At 43.8% G+C, this 22008-nt stretch overlaps 1 protein-coding gene across 3 annotated transcripts; it reads right to left on the reverse strand.

The window, feature by feature from the left end:
* Positions 1-4168: 4168 nt before the first annotated feature.
* LOC131414164 (uncharacterized) lies at positions 4169-15456 on the reverse strand. Of its 3 annotated transcripts, none has more exons than XM_058555321.1 (3): positions 15328-15456; positions 14262-14368; positions 4169-6742 (listed from the first exon to the last, which is right to left on the reverse strand). In XM_058555321.1, exon 3 carries the CDS (start codon positions 6465-6467, stop codon positions 4983-4985), a length of 1485 nt encoding a protein of 494 aa, XP_058411304.1. In that variant the 5' UTR covers positions 6468-6742; positions 14262-14368; positions 15328-15456; the 3' UTR covers positions 4169-4982. The 3 variants fall into 3 exon arrangements, with proteins under 3 accessions (XP_058411304.1, XP_058411302.1, XP_058411305.1); XM_058555319.1 differs by having other exon boundaries at positions 14262-14572; XM_058555322.1 differs by having other exon boundaries at positions 4169-6756; positions 14262-14572.
* Positions 15457-22008: the final 6552 nt, after the last annotated feature.

Genomic DNA, 22008 nt, shown 5'->3' on the forward strand with positions numbered 1-22008 from the left:
GCACATACTGACACATAATGGATATTTTCTGTACCATTTTATAAAAGACATTTAAAATACATTCTGGTCCAACTATGAGAAAGTCAAAATTTCGGGGCTGGCCTGGTGGCACAAGCGGTTAAGTGCACACACTCCGCTGCAGCAGCCCGGGGTTTGCTGGTTCGGACCCCGGGTGCGCACCGACATACTGCTTGGCAAGCCATGCTGTGGCGGCATCCCGTATAAAGTGGAGGCAGATGGGCACGGATGTTAGCCCAGGGCCAGTCTTCCTCAGCAGAAAAAGAGGAGGATTGGCGGATGTTAGCACAAGGATGAGCTCCTCACAAAACAAAAGAAAAAGAAAAAGAAATAATAAAAATAAATTAAAAAAATTTTTTAAAAAGTCAAAATTTCATATAAGTCAAATCTTTCCTTTCCCATCTCATGCATTTTTTCTCCTGCCCTCTCCCTCTCTGCATTCCCAGTCCCTCCCCATAACACCTTTCTGCCTTTACGTGCAGTTTTTCATTCCCCTCCTGTTGGCCAACATGTGTAATCATCATTGCCAAATTAACTCATCCTGGAAAAAATTAAAAAGCTGGCACACCTGAACTTTCTTTGAATAGTCGTTTTTCCATTAGCTCTCTGCCTGCAGGCCAAGAGGTTTGTTGAGACTCGCCCTGTCCCCCTCCTCCCGCAAGAGTGAAGCTGTGGTACTGTTCAAGCCCAGGTTTACTGAGCCCCAAGGGACTCGCTCGCTTCACAGAGATCAGGATCAGCAGCAACTGGACAGTGTTTAGCTCCAGATAAGATCTGGAGAAGCAGGAGGGAAGTTACGTGTGCAAACACACACACACACACACACACACACACACACACTGTCATACACATTCCCTCCAGAGAAATCTCTTTGTCTGGAGTTTCTCCTGAGAGTCAGAGTAAACACAGAAGATAAGAGCTCAGACTCTCCCGCTGCCATCTCTGTCCATCCTTCATACCAGTCTCCAGAGAGAATTCCACCCAAATGTGGAGCAGAGCCCTGATCAAAGATCAGAGTTTCAGATGAACCCTTGCTCAGAAGCTGAGGTCATTCTGTTACAGCCTGAATGATACTTGTTTGGATTTTTAAATCATAAATGTTACTGTCCTATCAGTGGCTAAAATGCTCTTTAATGGAATGTAGACATACACCTTTGCCTTCATTCCCACTGTGGGAATGGCCAGCATCTGTCTCCCCTGAACTATTGCGACAGTGCTAATTGCTCTCTCTCCTCCCACCTGGCCCGTCGCATCATCTACACAGTGACACAGGCTGATCTTCCTCCCACATTTCCTTGTCAGTCAGCTCCCCCACCCAAATCATGCCGTGTCTCCCTGGTACCAGCCAGACGATGTCCCAATTCTTGTCCTAGTAGATGGACATATGAGATGTGCCACATGGGGTCCCCATCTTTCACTGTTCTCCCAACACACCCTCTACTCCAACCAAACAGCTGACTCACGCTCCCCTGAACTCCCCAAGCGCATTCTGGTCCCAGGCTTGGGCTCAAACCATGCTCTCTACTGCCTACCTACAATGCTCTTTCTTTCCTCGTTCAACAAATATTTACAGAGTCCCCACTATGTGCTATGAGGCAGGGCTGCACAACGACACAGCTAGTGAGGGAGGCAGACAAGGCATCAGGCAGTTCTAACACAGTATGAAAAGGGGAGTGGGGTGGGGAACAAGGTTCTGTGGGACGGGGAGGAGTCCATCAGCCACACTTACTGAGTGCTTCGCCACAACTCTTGGGTGTAGTTATCCCCTTCCTAGAGAGGAGGAGGCTGGGAGTCAGTGAGCAGCAGAGGTCTACAGGCTGCTAGTGCTCTGCTGCTTTTCATTCCGGGGCTGCCTTTTCCACCAGCCTCCCCAGAGCAGACAGACCTAAGTGGTGGCTCCTGGCAACAGAAGTTCCTACCTTCTGCCTTTCATTGGCAAGCAATGGCACAGGCCCTTGTTCTTTGCAGTGTTTTTAAACTTTATGTGCATGTTGTGTCTTGTCTCCTCAGCTGGCTATGTCCCTGTAGGCAGGGCATAGTTTCACACACGCTGTTTTGTACAGAGTAGGCAGCCAATAAATATCTGCTGCATGAATAAGTGAGTGAATGTACTCCCAGCACCTGGTTATCTCTCCAAAATCACCCATCCAAAAAATAACTTTACACAACAGAGGTAATTGCTCTTTCCTACTTCACAGGGAGTGCTGAATAGATTAATTCGTCTCCCTAATGAGACTCAGATCTTCAAATGAAAAACAGTAAATCTTGCTGGCTGAAAGAAAATTTTATAAAAAAAATATATTGATCTGGCCTGGTGGCATAGTGGTTAAGTTCAGCACATTCTGCTTTGGTGGCCCAGGGTTCATGGGTTCGGATCCCAGGCATGGACCTACACTGCTCATCAAGCCATGCTGTGGAGGTGTTCCACATACAAAAGAGAGGAAGATGGGCACAGACCTTAGCTCAAGGCTGCTCTTCCTCAAGCAAAAAGAGGAAGATTGGCAACAAATGTTAGCTCAGGGCCAATCTTCCTCACCAAAATAAATAAATAAAAATTTTAAAAATTTCCCTCATAATAGGAACCTCAACTACCCTCCTTTAATAAGCGTATCATCTCATTTAAACTCAAAACACAAAGAGTAGAGAGCATAAAATAAGGGGGGTGTATTTTTCCTTTTTAAACGTGATTTGTCTTTTTTGCAGTGTCTAGAATGATTTCTGAGCTCTGGGCGGATGCTGCCAAAATCGGAAGAAATGTTCAAAGCAACACTGAGCACTGAGTTGGCCCTTCCTGAAGGTGGGTGGCCCAGCTCCTCCAAGGCTCTGGAGGAGCTTCTACTCAGCAGTTAAGGCTGCTGGGGCTCCACCCAGGCCCCAAGCACCCTCCGGCTTTCGTCTCTGGGAGAAAATGCTGCTGAGCACTGAGGAAATCCGCAAGGAGATTAAAAATAATTGAGGGAGATGCACAGCTTTGCTGTCCTCACCCTCCCCTCTGGGCATGGGGCTGCCTGCTCCCAGAATGCCTCTCGAAGAGTGGGAGGTGGCCTTCAGGGGACACGTTGGGTTTGGTTGACCACACCCTTCTTTAAGGCTATCTTCCCTCTGTTTGGGGGACACTATGTCTTTCATTTTCCTCTGGTCTCTCTAACTGCTCCTTCTTGCCAGTTTACCTGTCTCCTCCACCTTCTCCCACTCCCATGCTCACTGTCCTACCTGCCTTCAAGATGGAAAGCAATGTTCTCTTTCCTTCTCTACTCCTCACACTCTGTTGGAACAACTCATTTATTCCTGTGGAGTCAAATATCCTCTTCCCCCAAGTGGCAACCCCCAAATCTCCACATCCATTTACACACTTGCCCACTGAGATCATAAACTCATTATGGCCCAAGAGTATCTCATTCTTTCTCCCCAACCTGATCCTCTCCATATTTCCCATCTTTATTATTTTTTTGTGTGTGTGAGGAAGATCAGCCCTGAGCTAACATCCGATGCCAATCCTCCTCTTCTTTGCTGAGGAACATTGGCCCTGGGCTAACATCTGTGCCCATCTTCCTCTACTTTATATGGGACACCACCACAGCATGGTTTGACAAGTGGTGCATCAGAGCGTGCCCGGATCTGAACCTGTGAACCCGGGGCTGCCGAAGCTGAGCACACGCACTTAACCACCGGGCCGGCCTCACCATATTTCCCATCTTGATGGGTTGTACCACTGTCTACTCTGCTACCATTAGAGCCAGAAATCTGGGTGTCATCAAGACACTCCTCTCCTTCTTCTCTACAGCTACAGCTATGTGCTGTCATGTCTAACCCTTTCTATGCCAACTACCACCGCCTTAGTTCAGCCCCCACCTTCTCTCTCATTAGCCTCCAAGTGGCTTCTCTGTCTCCAATCTCTCACCCCGTCCAACCTCTACATTTTGGCCAAAGGGATATTTCTAAAATGCCAATCTGATTATGTTCTCTCCCTACTTAACTTCCTTCAGTGGAATTTTACTGCCTAAAGCAGTGGTTTCTAAATGTGGTTAATGTTACCACCCAAAGAGTGTCTTTTGCTCGCAGCAAGACAAGCCAACAGTCGAGAGGCAAGGTGATAGGCAAGAAAGGGCTTTATTACAGCTTGCCAGCAAAGTGGAACTATCTTAAACTACAAAATCTTGAGGCAGGTATATAAGGCAAATGGGCTAAAAGGGGGGGGAAGTTGGAATGTCGACCATCTGTGTGGCAGACCTTGAGACACCATATCATCTCTTTCCTCCATCACCAGTGATGGATACCGATATAAAATTTTCTTCCCAGAGGTCGTTATATTCCTGAGGAAAACTTAAAGGACAAAGTTATTGCCTTATAGCAGCAAGGAGGTAGATGCGTAAGCAAGGGCCATTAAACTAACAGAGCATGCGTATCTTTCTGGATACAGGTGCTCAATCATCTAAGCTACATGCAAACTAAAGTATTTCTAAAGGGGACTGGTGAGTCATGGTCATACATAGTCATAACATGGCTTCCTTCTATAAGATGGCTTCTCTTATGCTAACTTTTGACTGGGCTGGTTTTAATTAACGCAGTGGCACCAGCAATTTCCCCCTCTCAGTTACACCCCCGGCATAATCAAACGCTGGTGTAGGAAGTAGGGTCGTCGTGTTCAGTCTGGCTACTTCCTGCTGGATCAGGGCGACGTAAGGGGACCATAGCATGGAAGAGAGTCACTCTCTTCTTAAAATGAGCCGGGGGGTTTCTAAGGGGGAGTTGTGGTGCTATTGACCCAGAAACCTTGGTGGTCAATGTAGATATACATTTCATTCCCAATCTAATAACTAAGTATATTGATAGACTTACTAATAATAAGGTGAGCCCCCCCCCCTTTATTATACCCACAAGGATTGATTGCATCCCAGCTGGTATCTGAGAGAAGAGGTTACTAAACCAGTCACCTAGATCTGAAAGAAAAGGGGTTTGATGGTCTATAGTGGATGTATCCAGGTGGCTTGTTCCCTTATTTTACTAATGCTGGTTTCCACTTGGGAAGAAGTATTGATATAGGTGCAGCAGGTGGTGTTAGCCACCATGCATACACCGCCTTGTTCAGCAAGTGTGTAATCCAGAGCTATTCTGTTACCCAAAATCACTTTAGCTAAAGAGTCAAGAGAAGTTTGTGAATTAGCAAGAGAGTTAGCAGTTTCATTAGCTATAATTTCAAGGGTACGGGATAAATTTCGGAGAACGTGTTCGTGGGTAGCTACTCCCCACCAGGGTAGACTATATCCAAAGAAATAAGCATCACCATCAGGAACTCTGCTGGGCAAGTCTTGGTTAACTCTGGTGAACAACTTCAGGGAACTTGTCCAATGTCTCGTTTCTTCATTAGAGTGTAAGCTAAAAGGTATTATTAAAGTACCCAATAGACATTGTCCTGAATCTGCCGGGCTCCATAGGCAGTTGTATGCCCAAGGTATCCCATTACGATTGCATATAAATACATAACCTTCAGGGGGACAATACATGTGGTCGTTGTCCACACTGATAGCCAGTGCGGCCTTTTCTACCCAATTGTGACCTGGAAAACTCGAGTCTGTGGGCTCTCTTGGGGTAATCTGTATTATAGAGGGGGATGGTCTGGCACTTATAATGAGTTGGGTACCTATGCCAGACTTAATCATGATATCAGGGTTTCCCTTTCGAAACTTTGTGCAGAAATAAAATCCAGCATCCAGGGAGGTAACACTATTGATGCGGATTGAAAAATCCAAATTATTTCTTTTTGTGGTATCTGCAATACTTGTGACCCGAGGGAAATGACCTCCATTAAAGCGGAAGAATAGTTCCCGGCTGGTTTCAGTTTCCCTAAACCACACGATGGGACCCACTGGAAATGAAGAAGTTAAGACACAATGCAAGGTGACAGTGTTACCACGCATAACATAGAGTACCTTTTCTTGTTGAATTATCTGGGGTCCCTTAGTGCCCGAAATGAAGGTCCATAGGTGAGATCTTTTGTTTGAAAGGGACAGTAAGGAGTCCCTTAATTCTTGATGGCCAAATCCATACGTAGGAATTTCGATCGGGGTGGTTATACACAAGGGAAGTGTATTATTTACTGGAGGGAACATAATATATTTATGATATCCCCTTTTTAAGGGGATGGTGAGGCAGGGAAGGGTTCCCTGTTTTTCTGTGGAAAATTGAGCTATCCTGACACGGTAGATAACTCTTTTGGTTACTGGTCTTTTGGTCCAGTCTGGAGGCAGCTGGGAAAAGTTATATATGGGCCGGACCAAAGGGTCCCCAAGAACGGAAGAGGGCTTGGGATGGCAGATCCAACAGTCTGTGACATTAGTAGAGGATGCAATAGCCTGGGTGATGCGGACTAAAGCATTGTCTTCCCAGGCTAGAGTGATAACAAGGAAAGAAAGTGAGCATAAAAGACTAAGGTTTCTTCTTGAATACATATTTTATCTCTTCAAAAGGTTCAACCTGCCAATTGTCCCTTCTGTCAAGAGATATACTTTCCTGTGTGATTACAGCCTCTTTTATTCAAGAGTGATGCACCCACAGTTTTACTCCGGCGAGTTTGACAGATGAATGTGTGGTTAGCAGTACATCAAAAGGGCCCATCCATCTAGCTGCCAGTTGGCTTTCAGGTCCTTGTTCCCTCCAGATCTTCAGCAGCACTTGGTCACCAGGACAGAAAGGACGTAAGGGCACATCAGATGGGTAAGCTGACCTGTTAGAAGCAAACTCAAGAATAGAAATTAGTATGGCACTTAAAGATTTAATGTAAGTCACAAGTGTAACATCCTTTAAGGCCTCAGGTGACTTGCCTGAAAATGAAGAAACCTGGAAAGGACAGCCATATAAAATTTCAAAGGGGCTTAATTTGAGCCTGCGCTAGAGGGGAAGTTTGTCAAAAATATCAAAAGGTTTTAAAAAACACTGGTCAAATAGGAAACAATGTTTAGTCATCCATTTGATCAAGGTGACAACAGAAACGGTCAAAAGAAAAAAAAACCTCAGTCTTTTTGAACATAGGAAATTATTTTAACAAAACAGGTTTTCTGTCTTCTAGGTAGACTTACTTAAAGGTAAAGAAAAACCTTTTATAAGCTTTTTATCAAGAGCAGACCAAAGGTTCAAGAAAAGTATCTTTTTAAGAAAGAAAACCAAATTCTAATTTTTGTACCAGTTTACTCTTTATATTAAAACTCGTTGATTTAATTAAATTCGTTTTGATCTTAGCCAACTTGACCATGCATAAACTCTTTCCTCAGGGTTCTTCCTCCACAAACCTTTTATAAGTTCTTTTTACATTCAGAATTTGTCCCAAGCCATTTTTTCTTTCTTCCCTCCTAATACTTTAGGACAAATTTATCTCTCTTAACAAAACAAAAATATTTCTATTATTTATAACTTCTTCACTGAAAACATACGTTTTACTTTCCTTGTATAATTTTTTAGAAACATGTGTTTTCTCATAGAAAATTTTTCAGCATGCACAAAACATGTTTATCAATAAACTTAAGCATCTTTCAGTTTCTCTGAGATAAGAAACCAAAGGCAGACAAATCTATGCTTAGAAATCAATTTCTAATATTTTACCTTATGTGGAAATGACCTAGATACTCAACAAATTTTTATCATTTAACTTAATTTACTAAAACTCTAAAGTTTCAAGTTACCAAAAATATTTTAGAAGCTATTTTTCAAGCACATACACCATAAAACATAATTATTGTGCCCAAAAACTCTTACCCATTTTTATTTATCTAAATCATTTGTTCCCAACAATTATGTTTAGATTACTCTCAAAAACTTCATGAGACATTAGACAAAATTAGCTGTCGTTTTAAGCTACTATTTTGCTGACAAATTTGTAACAGGGATAACATGAGCTTATTTTAAACCCAGGCTGCATGTCTGCATCATATGTATTGCTGATAACTTTGAGGACATGCCTATTTTAGTCAAACCAACAAACTTAAACAAGCTTTTATTTACCAAAGATCATTTTATATTATGTTAACTTGAAAGACATTTGGGTTAGTTTCTATTACATTTAGAAATAATTTATGTAAGTGCTTACTTTAAGCCAATTAAATAGAGCTCTTAATTTTGGCATTACCATCTGTAGGTAAAATATCACACATATGTAACAGACACATATACACAACGACTCCACAGTTATTGTTTTAAAACTTTAGAACAATGTACCACACCTTTAAAAGTCTGCACAAAGCATTTAACAAAGGCCCTCTTTTGAAGTATGCAATTTAACTCTAGACCAATTTACCTTGTAGGGGTGGGAGGGAGCCTTTATTATCTCTTTAGCACTTGATGTTAGCCTCTAGTTTTTATCTCATATGGTGTGGGCTCAGGCAACCCTATTGACTTCCCTTTATTATATTTAATTAACATTGTCTGACCATCTACTTAGAATTAGCCCCAATGGGCTCTGCTTGGGGACAGATGGTGCATTCCTCATTCCAATACACAGAGATGGTCAGATAAACAGACACAGACGGGATCCGAAACAGAACTGATATTCAGACGGACCCTCAAACAGAACAGACAGGTGCACCCAACAGATTCCAGGTAGTCCTACACTATGTCGGTGCCCAGACTCAGACAGGGATACCCCTCCGGGATTTCCTCTGCAAGAGACAGGGAATTCACAGCAGGTCTGGCCGAGGCGACTTACCCTACTCCAGATTGAGCCCGTCGACTCACCAGAAGCAAAAACGAACAAAAAAATCTAGAGCCTGTTTCCTTGCCACAAGAAAAACGTCCCTAGGGCCAGCAGTGCCAGGACAATCTCTAGGGCAAATCACCTAAGCAGCGGCTGGACTGCTTCCCAGGAGGGGCCAAAAATAAAAAACTGGAACACCAGGCTTATGGTAAGGAACACAGCCAGAAAGGCAGCCAGATGAGGAGACGGGAGCTAAAAAACTCAGATCCACCTCCTTGAAGGGAAAAAGGTAGGGGTTTTTATTTGGGGTTTTAGGTAGCAGAAGGCGAGCATGTGGCCTTGCTAGCTGGTGCCTTCCCACTAGCCTGCATTTGGCCTTGTGAGGCGCTTGCAGGGAAGAGGATGGTGAGATAAGGGAATCTGCTGATGAGTGGCCTTGGTTGTCTGCCTCCATGATAGATGGTGGATTCCGGCACCAAGAAACAGAGGAGTTGGGGTCTGGGAAGCTTCAGTTTCTTGATATTCTCTGGACATCAGTTTTCCTGTAATAAACTTCAAGGACCGGCAATTAGCCGAACCTTTAGTGTGAGCCCAGCGTAAGGCCACGTGGGCTTTAATAATTTGTAACTTCTATTGGGGAAGCTCAGGGATACAAAGTTAAAGAAACCGATATTTACATATGAATGTAACTAAAGAAGCAGGGAAAGGGGATGGGTGCTTTTCATTTTAACCCCACTTATGCTGGGTTTAATGTAGGGGAATCAATATCAGGGCAGGTACGTTAATAGACCTGAAAGCTTTTAAAAAGTAGAGATTCAGAGGACCCAAGAAAGGCTGAGTCAGGATCTCTAGGGAGTCACAGGCAGTTAGCCCTGCCATGGACCTGATTTTGAAAATGACTTGCCTAAACAATCAGCCCCAAATTTCTTCAAAGGACCTTGGCCCCCCACTCATCCTACTCTTCAGTCATCCGTAATGATTTCATTTCTCTGAAGGTGTACCCATTCTCTGCCCATGCTATTCTGCTATGTAGATGCCCTCTCCAACTGAAGGCTTCCTTACGTCGCCAGGCAAAATCAATTCCATCCTCCTTTGGACCTCCTCTGTACCTTGTAGTCAAGAAAACCCCTACTATATCACTTATCACATTGTATCTATATGGTATTTTTTTAAAAAAGATACCTTTCTCTCCAGCTAGACTAGACTAATTTCCTGAGGAAAGTCTTAAAGAGCTCTGCATCCCTCCACTCCCAGCACAGGGCTGGCACATAATTGTTTCTTAATAAATATGTATTAAATGCATGACTGAATGAAGATTAATATGAGAAAACATATTCTTTCCTCCTATGGAATTTTATAGAGATGGAATAATATGAAGAGCTACAAACAATTTTCACAGTTTCCCCAGTTTTACAATCTTTGAAACCCCAGAAACGTTCCATTTTCTGCCTGAAGTCTAAAGTCTCCACATAATCACTACAAGCCTCCTTTTCCCAGGATCCTCAACTAAAACCACCAGGCAGTGGAGGTGGTGGGAGGGAGCCGTCAGCTTGGGAGCAGACAACAAGCGATGGCTTTGTCTGTGAAGATTTTAAAGACAGTAAAAAGCAATTAAAACTCCCTGTGCTTTTCCGCATCACCATGTGCCAGCTATTCCAAACAATATGGGTGACAAAATTCTACTGGTCCCTCTGCCCACCAAGGAATCCTGTCCTCTTGTGATTCTTTTTTTCACTGTCATAAGTGAAGATACATGGGATCTTTAAACTTTTTCAGTTAAAAGAGAGAGAGACCAGAAAAAGCTGTCTATTGATGATTCCATACCACCTCCCCTTTACCTTCCTTGGCCTGCTTGGAAAGATCCTTGAGAGAAATGGAGATAAAAGAGCGAGGCAGTCATCTAAATATAATATTTTTTATTTCCTCTTCTCTTAGGGGCTCACACCAATGAAATAAAAGATTTCTAGGCCATTTCTGCAATGTCTGTATATCCTTAACTAAAATACACAATTCCGTTAGAATATGCGATGTAGTTCTGGGTAAAGAGATGTGATAAGCACACATCTAATTTCATTCTCTCCTGAAATGCTAAAAACAAAATAAAAACAAAACCCGCACAGGGACAGGGAGAATGAGAGAGAAGACAAAATGAAACTTTGGAAGCTGGAAAACAGATGGAGCAGTGGTGAGTGACTTAGCCTACCCGAGAAAGCCGAATGCTAAACAAACGGGGAAGACTGACAACAACCTGATTTACACCTCAGAATCCTTAGAAGACTCAGGAATGGCAGCCCCAGGTATCTCAGGAACCAGGGGTACAGGTGTGACTTTCATCCTAGGAAGGACTACGGTGGAAGCTGTTTGAGAAGCAGTTAAATCCATGGGTTCCCTCCCCAACTCCACGACTGCCCCTCCCCCACTGCAGCAGGAGGTGGGGGCTCTGTTCTCAGGGGAAGGTAAAGGAGAGGTTTACAAGGCACCAGGCACAGTTGAAGAGGAGGTGAGGAGAGTACTGAGGGGAGGATGGCGTGAGTGTTTACACCCTGAAGAATGAGGCAGTTAAAGCTTCCCCGGCACCAAGCTTCCAGATGCTGGCAGCCAGGCTCTCACCTCCCAGCGATGCCGGCCCTGATATCAGTTCCCCTATATTAAACCCAGCATAAATGGGGTTAAAACCAAAAGCACTCATCCGCTTTCCCTGTTTGTTTCTTTAAGTTACATTCACATGTAGATATTGGTTGTTATACAAATTGTTAAAAGCCCAGGTGGCCTCAAGCTGGACTCACACTGATGTTTTAGCTAATTACCAGTTCTTGAGGTTTATTACAGGGAAATTGATATCAAGAAGCTAAAGCTTCTCAGACATCAACTCCTTGGCTTCCTGGTGCTGGAATCCACCATGCACTAGGGAGATGAGACGTTGAAGGACGCCCACCTGCGATTCCCTTATCTCGCCATCCTCCTCCCTGCTGGCAGCCTCACAAGGCCAAATGCAGGCTGGTGGGAAAGTGCTGACCAGCAAGGCCACAGGCTCCCCCTCCCTACAAGCAGCCACATTCCTCACAACCTTTAAAACCTCTTGCCTCCCAACTTTCGGGAAGATGGGACAAATTTGAGAGCTCTCATCTCCCGGCTGACGTCACCTGAAATAAAAACTCTTTCCTTGCCATAAGCCTGGGGTTCTAGTTTTATTTGGCCCTTCTTCTGTGGCAGGTAAAGAACTTGGGAATGTGTCCAGTAACATCAGCAAGACCCTGGGCTATCCTGTGCGTGTGCATGTGTGCATGTGTGTGTGCGGTGTGTACACTCAAGGGCATGCATGCATAACCTGAGCAGCCCAAAAGAAAGACCTAAAGATATGGACTTAGCAGGTCCCCATCAAAGGGCCCGTCCAGATCACTAAAATGTTGTCTTCAGTCAACAAGCCCTATCCATGCTCTCAGACGTCCCAATCGGGCGCTTAGTCCCAGTTCTTAATTGTGAGCAGGCCACCAAGGGTTAACAGACATTTGAGGAAAGCCTTGACAAGAAAGAGACCAAAACAAAGAAGAGGTGGGTCATGAGGGAGATGGAGGGTGGGGGGGAAGCAACTTAGAGGAGCTAGGACACCGCAGGGAGAAGATGACTTCCAGAACCCACTCTGGCATTAAGAAGGGGAACTGACCACCCCCCAGCCAGGGCCTCAAAACTGGGTCAAGACAGCATTTTTTTAAAAATGATATTGCAGAGATATAGAGAGAAGAGGGTGTATTTACGAAAGAAGAATGGGATGATATTAAAAAGTTACGTTCAGAGAATTAAAAAAGTTATTGGAAATTAAGCTTTTCAGAAATTAAAAGTTTAAGATAAAATTGGAAATCTCCCGGAGCAAAAAGATAAAATGCCAGGGAGCTGGAGATCCAGCATAGGAGAGAGGTGAAGGGAAACCCACAAGACGGTAAAGGGAGACCCCAGGGCGCACAGGGCAACCAGACCAGAGAGCTTTCGTGAAGATGAAATTGATAGGATGTTAGAAGAAAATGAACATTTTGGGAAGGGATCTAGGCAGCAGAGAGTTTGAGATTGAATTAGTCACAGCCACACACAAGTAAAAAGATAGTTGTTAATTTGAGGAAAAACTAATGGTGAGGCAGGAAAGAAAGATAATGGCTCAGGCTCTGCTCTGAGCAGCTGATACTCCCACCAGCATCAATACTGAAACTGAGGTGCAATTTAACTGTACTGGGAGGATGGGGAGGAGGAGGGGCAGGTAAATGTGTGGGAGGGGGCTGAGGCAGGAACAAGAGCTAAATCCTCATCTTCCATAGAAAAAGGAAAATAACTAACACCTTAACCTGAAAAATAAAGCAATAGCAACACAAGCTTGTTAATTGGAGATATCGAGGTAAATACCAAAAGAATCAACTAGAATGTAGCTGACACTAGGGAAAGAGAAACTGAGAAGAGACATGGGGAAGGTAATCTAGGACTATTTTTTGTTTAAATTGATAATTTAGTTGACTTCTAAAAATGATACATAGATTTGACAAAAAGGAAAACAAAGAAATACGGGATTTATTTGAAAGAGGAAAAAAATGTTCTATTCTAAACTAAAGCAACTTATTAATGCAAAGGTTAGACAATTTTTTAAAGTCAAAAAATAGAATCCTCTGGCTAACATGATATCAGGCTCACAAGAGTGAGTCGAATTCTTCAACTTAAAAACAGGTGGAATTATTCAACTTCTGTAAGATGTTCATGACTTTTTTTTTTAATAATTTTATTTATTTATTTATTTTTTCCCCCAAAGCCCCAGTAGATAGTTGTATGTCATAGCTGCACATCCTTCTAGTTGCCGTATGTGGGATGCGGCCTCAGCATGGCCGGAGAAGCGGTGCGTCGATGCGCGCCTGGGATCCGAACCCGGGCCGGCAGCAGCTGAGTGCGCGCACTTAACCGCTAAGCCATGGCACCGGCCCATGACAGATTTTTGAAAGAATGATAATTACATGAACTATCTGTAGAAATGCAAGTCTTGTATAAATGAAGCATACTTTCTGTCAATGCTTTTTACAGAACTCAAGGTCATTTTTGTAAAGGCCATTTTTTTCATATTTCAGTACATACATAAAATTAAATAGCCCTTAGAAATTTTTAACCTTGTAAGAAAACTTCCCCCAAATTTCAGAATCAAAGAGTTAGAAGGGCCAGATCCTTTGAACTGTGAGTCTCCCAGCCAGGATTTGGGATATTTCGAGCCGTTGACCAAGCTTTCTTTGAGGAACCTTGGAGCAAGTTAATCAGCCATGACACGAACCATATGGAACAAAAGCCTTTCTTTTTTTCCTTTAGATGAACAGAGTATCCGCAAGACTTACATGTTAAACTGGGTTTTGAATTTGTGGTCTCCCATCCTCATGACCCGCATTCCTCTTAGCTCAGAGATGTGGTCAAATCTACCCGACACAGCCATATTGTTACTATCTGTCCCTTCTGAACATTGCAGTCACTCCCCTCTGAAGGGCCTCCCTCCTCCCCCTCCCCATGCTGCCTCCCACCTCCACACCCCACAGACACATACCTGGCATCTGGCTCTGTTTCCCGGACCAGCTGCTCCCAGAACAAGATCGAGAAACTCTGCAGGATGGTCTTCTTCCTTCTCCCTTAAACCCAAGGCTGCCTCCTGAACTGTAAGAACACAGTGCCAGATCTGGAGTCCATCTGTCTTTCCACATCCACATCTGATTTCTTAGGACTTAAAGCCCCTCCACAGATTTGTAAGGCTACTTGAGTCTCTGAACATTAGCATTCCATATGTGAGTCCAAGGCCAAGTGTTCTTGTTTTCAGGTAAGTTTCATCATTTGATGACAAGATCTCTGTTCTCTACAGACCTATGTAAGTGATAAATTCTTAAAGAATACCCAAGAGACACAAGGAGAGAAATAACCAAAGAACTTCACTTTTTTTTTACCGTAGAAAATGATGGAAGAAGCAATGGCCAAGGCGTGGGAAAAGCTATCAAGAGCAGTGCTGAATTCCTGGGGAATTTGCACTTTGGAAAAGAGATCAGTTCCACTGGAGATCACATGGAAGGCAGAGGGGACAATAAAGGTTGCTCTCAGCCCAAACACACTAGAGTCTTGGAAATGCATTCCTTCCTGGCTGTCAGAGGTGAGAGTGGAGCTGAGGGCGAGGGGCTGACCTCTGAGTCAGGCGGCAGGGCCTGGTTGGCTTGTGCTGTGTTCTGGAGTGGATTAATCATGGACTCAGCCAAAACAGGCAGCTCCTAGAGTAGGTGAGGTAGGGTAGAAACCCCTGCTGGACAGAATTGACCAGCTTGGAGGTTTCTTAGCAATGCTGAGCCGCATGTCACTGTTATAAGAGGTTCGATGGATTCCATCAAAGAAGTGAAAAGGAACTTTCTAACTCAAACGAATGGACTGAGTGCACACTATAGGGAAGGGTAAAGGCAAAAGTTAGCAAATAGATATGGAGAAACAGAAAGTAGCTATATCCAAAGAAACATCAGACTGGGTACTTATCCAAATAAGTCAATAAAAAGAGGAAATAACCTCAGATCAATCAAAAAAGAGAAATATCAGATCGATAGAGAGAGAGAGAGACAGACATCAGACCGGGTACTTACAACATCCACGCCCTTACACCAGGGAGAGTCCCTTTAACTGACACGGCTAGGCGGGAGTGCTGATCGAAAGAGGTCCTGGGCAAGGCGTCCCCCCCACAGGCAAGACTCTGATCAGGCCCCAGTTTCCAGCAGCTTATATAGTATGAGTAATTTCCAGAGTAAGCATTTGGTGTTCTCGTGCACAAATGGTTATCAGTTGTGTATGTGCATTGAGCTCCTTGGTTATCGCCCTAGCCCGGCACGGATGGCCAGTCTGTCCCAGGCCAGGACGCCCAAAGAGTCTTGTAATCTTACACATTGCAACTATCTCTGTGGGAGAAGGGCCAGTTCCCACCACACAGAAAGCCACTTTATATTTCTTTGTGTGCTGGTGGCTGTAGGTTCATGGACCGGCCAAACATGGCTGTATTCCTGTCAAGACAGTCACTAAAGGCCACTCAAAGCTTTCCTTTCCAAAATGACCAAGTCACACACTGAGCAACATTTTGGTCTAGGTAAGAGTTACAGACAAGGCATTTTATCCAGAAACTGAATACTAGCCGAAAAAAATTTCCATCCTAGAATCCTGCTGGGCTGAACTGGGTCACCTGCAAACTTTGAAGCATCTGGTCAAGGCTTGCTCACCTCCCCAAGCTGGACCTGGGCACTGAGTCTAGAGCCACATCTCCAGCTGGCTGCTGGCTCAGGACAGAAACACCTTCAGAAGCAAAACAACACATCCATCCCCCCATAAATATGTGCAGAGTGGACAACACAGTGTCGGAGGGCAGAAGCATTGACTAGACTATCGTTTCTAGCATCTTTCAACTGTCAATGACTCTGTGGGAACCTCACGCTGACTGGGCCACACACATTTATCAGTTCCTACCCTTCCTCTTCTTCCTGCCCAAAATGATTAGCAATAGGAAATGAGGCAAAACTTTTAGTGTTGGAAGTAAATAAATGAGATTTTATTTTTAAATGGAATATAAAATGGCTATAATGATTGTAAACTTTAAAAATCATCCCATTGGGAGGAAATGGTAAATTATACCACACTCACTTTAAAATAGTAAGTCAAATAATTCTCAGTACTAATAGCTACCTATCTTAATCCATTTGGGCTGCTATAACAGAATACCATACACAGCGTGGCTTATAGGCAACAGAAATTTATTTCTCACGGTCCTGGAGGCGGGGAAGTCTAAGATCAAGATTCAGTATCTGCTGAGGCCCTGCTTCCTGATTCATAGACACAGCCATCTTCTCACTGTGTCCTCACGTGGCGGAAGGGGCCAGGAAGCTCTCTGTGGTCTCTTTTGAAAAAGCACTAATCCCGTTAGTTGGGGCTCCACTCTCATGACCTAACCACTGCCCCAAGCCCCCACCTCCTAACACCATCACATTGGGGGTTAGGTTTCAACATATGGATTTTGGGGGACACAAACATTCAGTCTGTAGCACTATCTTAGCAGAGTCTTACAGGGCTTGATTAATTATCTGAGACAGTTACTGTCTTACTATTTTGCTTCTCGGTAGTCTAAGAGAACAGAAATCTTTCCTTCACCAAACCACTGGCGTAGGTCTCTAAGAAGACCAAACAGAAAAGGACCACTATCTTAACATTATCCTTACCTTTGGGATAATCATTTTTTTGCTTTTCTTTATTATTTTATCATAGTATACTAAATAATATAGTAGAGTTTTGCATGACTTTGAACTTTACATCACTGGAATGTCTGTAAGTATTCTTTTTTTTTTTTTAAAGATTTTATTTATTTATTTTTCCCCCAAAGCCCCAGTAGATAGTTGTCTGTCATAGCTGCACATCCTTCTAGTTGCTGTATGTGGGACGCGGCCTCAGCATGGCCGGAGAAGCAGTGCATCGGTGCACACCCGGGATCCGAACCCGGGCCGCCAGCAGCGGAGCGCGTGCACTTAACCGCTAAGCCACTGGGCCGGCCCTGTAAGTATTCTTTGACATCTCATTTCTTTTGTTCAATCTTACACATGTGAGACACATCCAGTTTGTTGCATGCCCCTCTCTTTGTTTTTTGTGGTGAATAAGCTGCTTTCTCCATTCTACTGCTGATGGACACTTAAGCTGTTTCTAGTTTGGGGTTACTACCAGTAATCGGGCTATGAACATTCTTGTATATGGCTCCAGGTGCACAGGTGCGTAAGTTTCTCTAGGACAGTGCTATCTGGTAGAACTTTCTGCAATGAGGGAAATATTTGACATCTGTGTTGGCCAGTACAGTGGCCACCAGCCACATGTGGCTATTGAGCATTTGAAATGTGACCAGTGCAGTTGAGGAACTTAGTTTTTATTTATTTTACTTAATTTAAATTTAAATAGTCATGTGTAGCCTAGAGGCTACCATACTGGACAGCACAAGTCTAAGGGACAGACATAATAGTGGAATTGGTGAGTCATCGGTATGGTAATTTCAACTCTACTAGATAATGCCAAACTGTTTCCACAGTTCCTGGTCCACCTGTCTATGTGTTTATGTGCAAAAGAAACATCATAACTTTGCCAAGCACCAAGTGGCAGCCAGACTTCTTAGAAGAAACACGAGTGTGAATGCTGAGTCCTCAGGAACCTCAAGTGATACGCTGATTTTGGCTTATGAATATCATTATCATATCATAGTAACATTTACTAACTCCCTTAGCAGGTTACTAGTAAGTAGCTTCATCATATTTAACAATGAAAATCATTGGCCTCATTCACCTATGAAATCAAACACTGGACTTAGGCTTTTGGATCGGGAAGACATTTGAGAGTGATTTGAGAATCACTGGTATAGTAGAAAGAAAATCGGTGTTGGATCCAAAAGCCCTGAATTCAAATTCTGATACTGCCTCTTGGTAGTGGTGTGACTTGGAGAAAGCCCATAACCTCTGAGGCTCAGTTTATCCTCTGATTCAACAAACATCTACAAGGCAGGCACTTTGTAGATGCAAGGGATACGAAGACAGGACAAAGTCTCCTAAGCATCTCACTGTGTATTTGAGGAGACAGCCAAATCAACTATTTATTCAATTATTAATTTATTCAATTGAGAATAAAAATATCTACCCAACAGAAACAGTAAGCGAAAACGCAACCTATGGAATGGTAGAGAGCATTTGCAAATAATATATCTGACAAGGGGTTAATATCCAGAATATATAAGGAACTTCTACAATTCAACAACAAAAATACAAATAACCTGATTAAAAAAATGGGCAAAGGACTTGAATAGACAATTTTCCAAAGAAGACATACAAATGGCTAACATATGAAAAGATGTTCAACGCTACTAGTCATAAGAGAACTGCAAATCAAAACCACAATGAGATACCACCTCACACCCATTAGGTTAACTGCTAACAAAAGAGTAGAAAATAAAAAACATCGGCAAGGATGCAGAGAAATTGGAATCCTACTGTACTGTTGGTGGGAATGTAAAATGGTATAGCCATTATAGAAAACAGCATGGAGGTTCCTCAAAAAATTAAAAATACAATTACCGTATGATCCAGAATCCCACTTTTGGATATACATCCAAAAGAATTGAAAGCAGGATCTCACAGAGATATTTGTACACTCATGTTCATAGCAGCACTATTCATAATAACCAAAAGGTGGAAGCAACTCAAGTGTCCATTGACAGAAGAATCGATAAAGAATATGTGGTATATACATTCAATGGAAATTATGTAGCCCTTTTAAAATAAATCCTGTCAGATGCTAGAACATGGATGCAACTTGAGGACTTCATGCTAAGCAAAATAAGCCAGTCACAAAAGGTCAAATACTGTATGATTCTATTCATATGAAGTATCTAAAAGTAGTCAGGATCATAGAAACAGAAAGTTGAAAAGTAGTTGCCTAGTGCTGGGGAAAGGAGAAAGGGGAATTAGTGTTTCGTGAGAATAGAGTTTCAGTTTTGCAAGATGAAAAAGTTCTGGAGACCTGTTGCAACCTTTACAACGTCGATATACTTAACACTACTGAACTGTACACTCGAAGATGGTTAAGATGGTAAGTTTAATGTTATGTGTTTTTTACCGTAATAAAAAAATAATGAATTAATTAAATGAAATAATCTACCTGGCACAATGCTTCACACATAACAGGTGCTCGAAATTTCATTTCACAGCGGTCCAGATCCTGATCACCTCTACGCAACATTATTTCCAGAGCTTCCTAACTGGAATCCATGCCGTCAACCTCTCTGCCTTCCAATCTGTTCTGCTCACCGCTGAAATGAAAATGTGACTTCCATTACCCCACCTGCCCCAGCGCTGTCACTTACTGCCTGTGTAACCTGTGCAGGGTCTATAACCCCTCTGGTGCTCAGCTGCATCATTTCAGGGTTCGTGGGAATTCAGTGAGACAATGCATGCCAAGTCTTTGGGCGGCACACACAGCAAGTGCTCACTAATGGTGGCCATCATTACTCTGATGATTTTACTGATTAAGTCAAAGCTTCTCCACCAGAGGCGGCCTTCTATACTGATTCTGTCTTACTTCATGTAACCTAGCTAGGCACACACTGTCGGTTGCCTACCCAGCTCCATTTCCTCTTTCCCCCAGTGAGAACCCCAAGTTCGTCCAAGTACACATCCTCCTCTGGGTGGTGGCTGTGCTTCAGGTGAAGTGGCTCATCCCTAGTCCCAAGGAGAGAACCACAATGAGTCCCAGCCATTCCCGGGCCAGTGACTGCAGTGCAATGCAGGTCGCATTAAATCTGCAGGGAGACTTCTGATAGATATATTCTTGGCTGATAAAAAGAAAAACAGAAAAAAAAGTCCTTTCTTCTACCCCTGATATTGTCATGAGAATGTGATGCACTGACGATGGCAGGAGGAGTACCATGAAGAACCAGGCCCTGGATGAGGACCTTGGGCTGCAGCATCAGCCATCCAGGACGGGCCCACCTCTAAACTTCTCATGTGGGAGATGACACATTGCCTTGCTCAGGGCTTATATTCAGCAGGTCCACACTAGGCCAGACATCCTGGTTGTTAGCATATTGAAACACTTCTGTGCTGCTTTGTTAATACTGTTATCCTGAGCCCCCTGAGTGCCTCTCTATAACCCCAGCTCTTCATCCCTCCCCTAGAATTTGCTAGACTTTTCCTTATCCTTCCATAACGCTGGCCATAGCAGAGGCCTGCAGGGCCCTACTCCATCACCACGGCCAGGGTCCATTCTGAATGGTTATTACATTAAAAAAATAATTTTTGTCCTTACTGTGTAAGCCACGAGTCAGGGTTTACTGTCACTTGCAACCAAAGCACGCTAATTGACACTCTTTGCCACTAGTCAGAGCAGCTTTCCTAGGATCGCTCTCTGCCATGTAACTCAGCGTTTCACCCTCTACTCCCCAACCCAAACTCACCCAGCCCTCAGTCTAGCTCCAGCCCCACCTAACCACTCCAGTCCATACAGTTTGTTTCCCCCTCTGCACATTTTTGCATACATTGCCTGTGCCACACAATTTAGCACTTTAAAAGTCTTGCATTATTTCCTAATTGTTTTGTGTATGAGTGTGTGTGTGTGTGTGTGTGTGTGTTATTCCGTAAGAAAACAGTAACATCAAGGGCAGGAGCTAAAGCATAACCCTTGTATATCCCCCAATAGCATATCATAGTAGGCTTAGAATAATATTTAATTCAGAAAAAAAAAAAAGAGTTAATGAAGAGTGTTGATTTTCATCGACTTTCTATTTGTTTGCAGGGGATTTTTTATTCTGTTTTTTGGTGAGAGAATGGGTGCTGGAAAAAGAATCTAAGGTATGCAAGTCTATGTTTATTGTAACAATTTACTCCCAGCTCTCAACCCTCCCTGTGACCGCAGACCAGACTCCATGTGGTGCAAGTCTCTCTAACAAGGGAACGTGCAAGAGACATTAACCAGAGCCCAGGGAAGGCTCTGGGTGATCCGCTGTTCACATTTTCTACTTCAAGAAAACCCAACACCACAAAACCCAGAACCAGACTGATGGAAGGCTAAGAGGCTGGTTAGCAGCTGTGTGGCCTGTGGCGCTCGGGAAGCAGCCCCAGAGCAGCCTGGCCGCTTCTGTGAGAGGACAGTCAAGCTGCCACCACCAGACTATTACCCTCAGAACTAGAGTGGAGTGCTGACAATCATGTCTAGGACTTCTCACTTTTCCCTGATCTTCGAAATGTGTGTGGCAGAAAGCATCTAAAGTCCCTTCAAGAAAGATCCTAACAGGCCGTAGGGTAATGGACCCTGTTTCCACATGCAGGGCGTAGATTCTGTGACAGCCCTGCCCTCAACTGAAAACAACTAAACAGGTCACGGCCAGCAGGTGCCTCAAGGCTGCTGTGGGGGCCTGGATCTCCGGACCTTCCTTGCCTGCTTCAAGGAGGTGATCTGAAGGGAGGCACGAACACTAAGAGCAGCCCAAGAGGCGAGACCACCAAATGCAAGACTGCCTGATCCTCACCCACCTCCATCCGCCTAGGAGGCAACCCAAGCATGTGGGCTGGCCTCTGTCTGCAGTTTCCACTGCTGTGAATGTCCACAAGCACTGGCCGTGCACATTCCTAAAAGCCGTGGGGTCCAGGTGGATCCTGCACCACCCCTGCTCACACGCCCTGGGTGGCCTTCTTCTTTGTCCTTTATTGTTTGGAGACACGTGGGTTTCCATCGCGCATGGGTGGTGTGTGCGCTGCCTCAAT

Source organism: Diceros bicornis, chromosome 14 (genome assembly GCF_020826845.1).
Source record: "Diceros bicornis minor isolate mBicDic1 chromosome 14, mDicBic1.mat.cur, whole genome shotgun sequence".
NCBI classification, from domain to species: domain Eukaryota; kingdom Metazoa; phylum Chordata; class Mammalia; order Perissodactyla; family Rhinocerotidae; genus Diceros; species Diceros bicornis.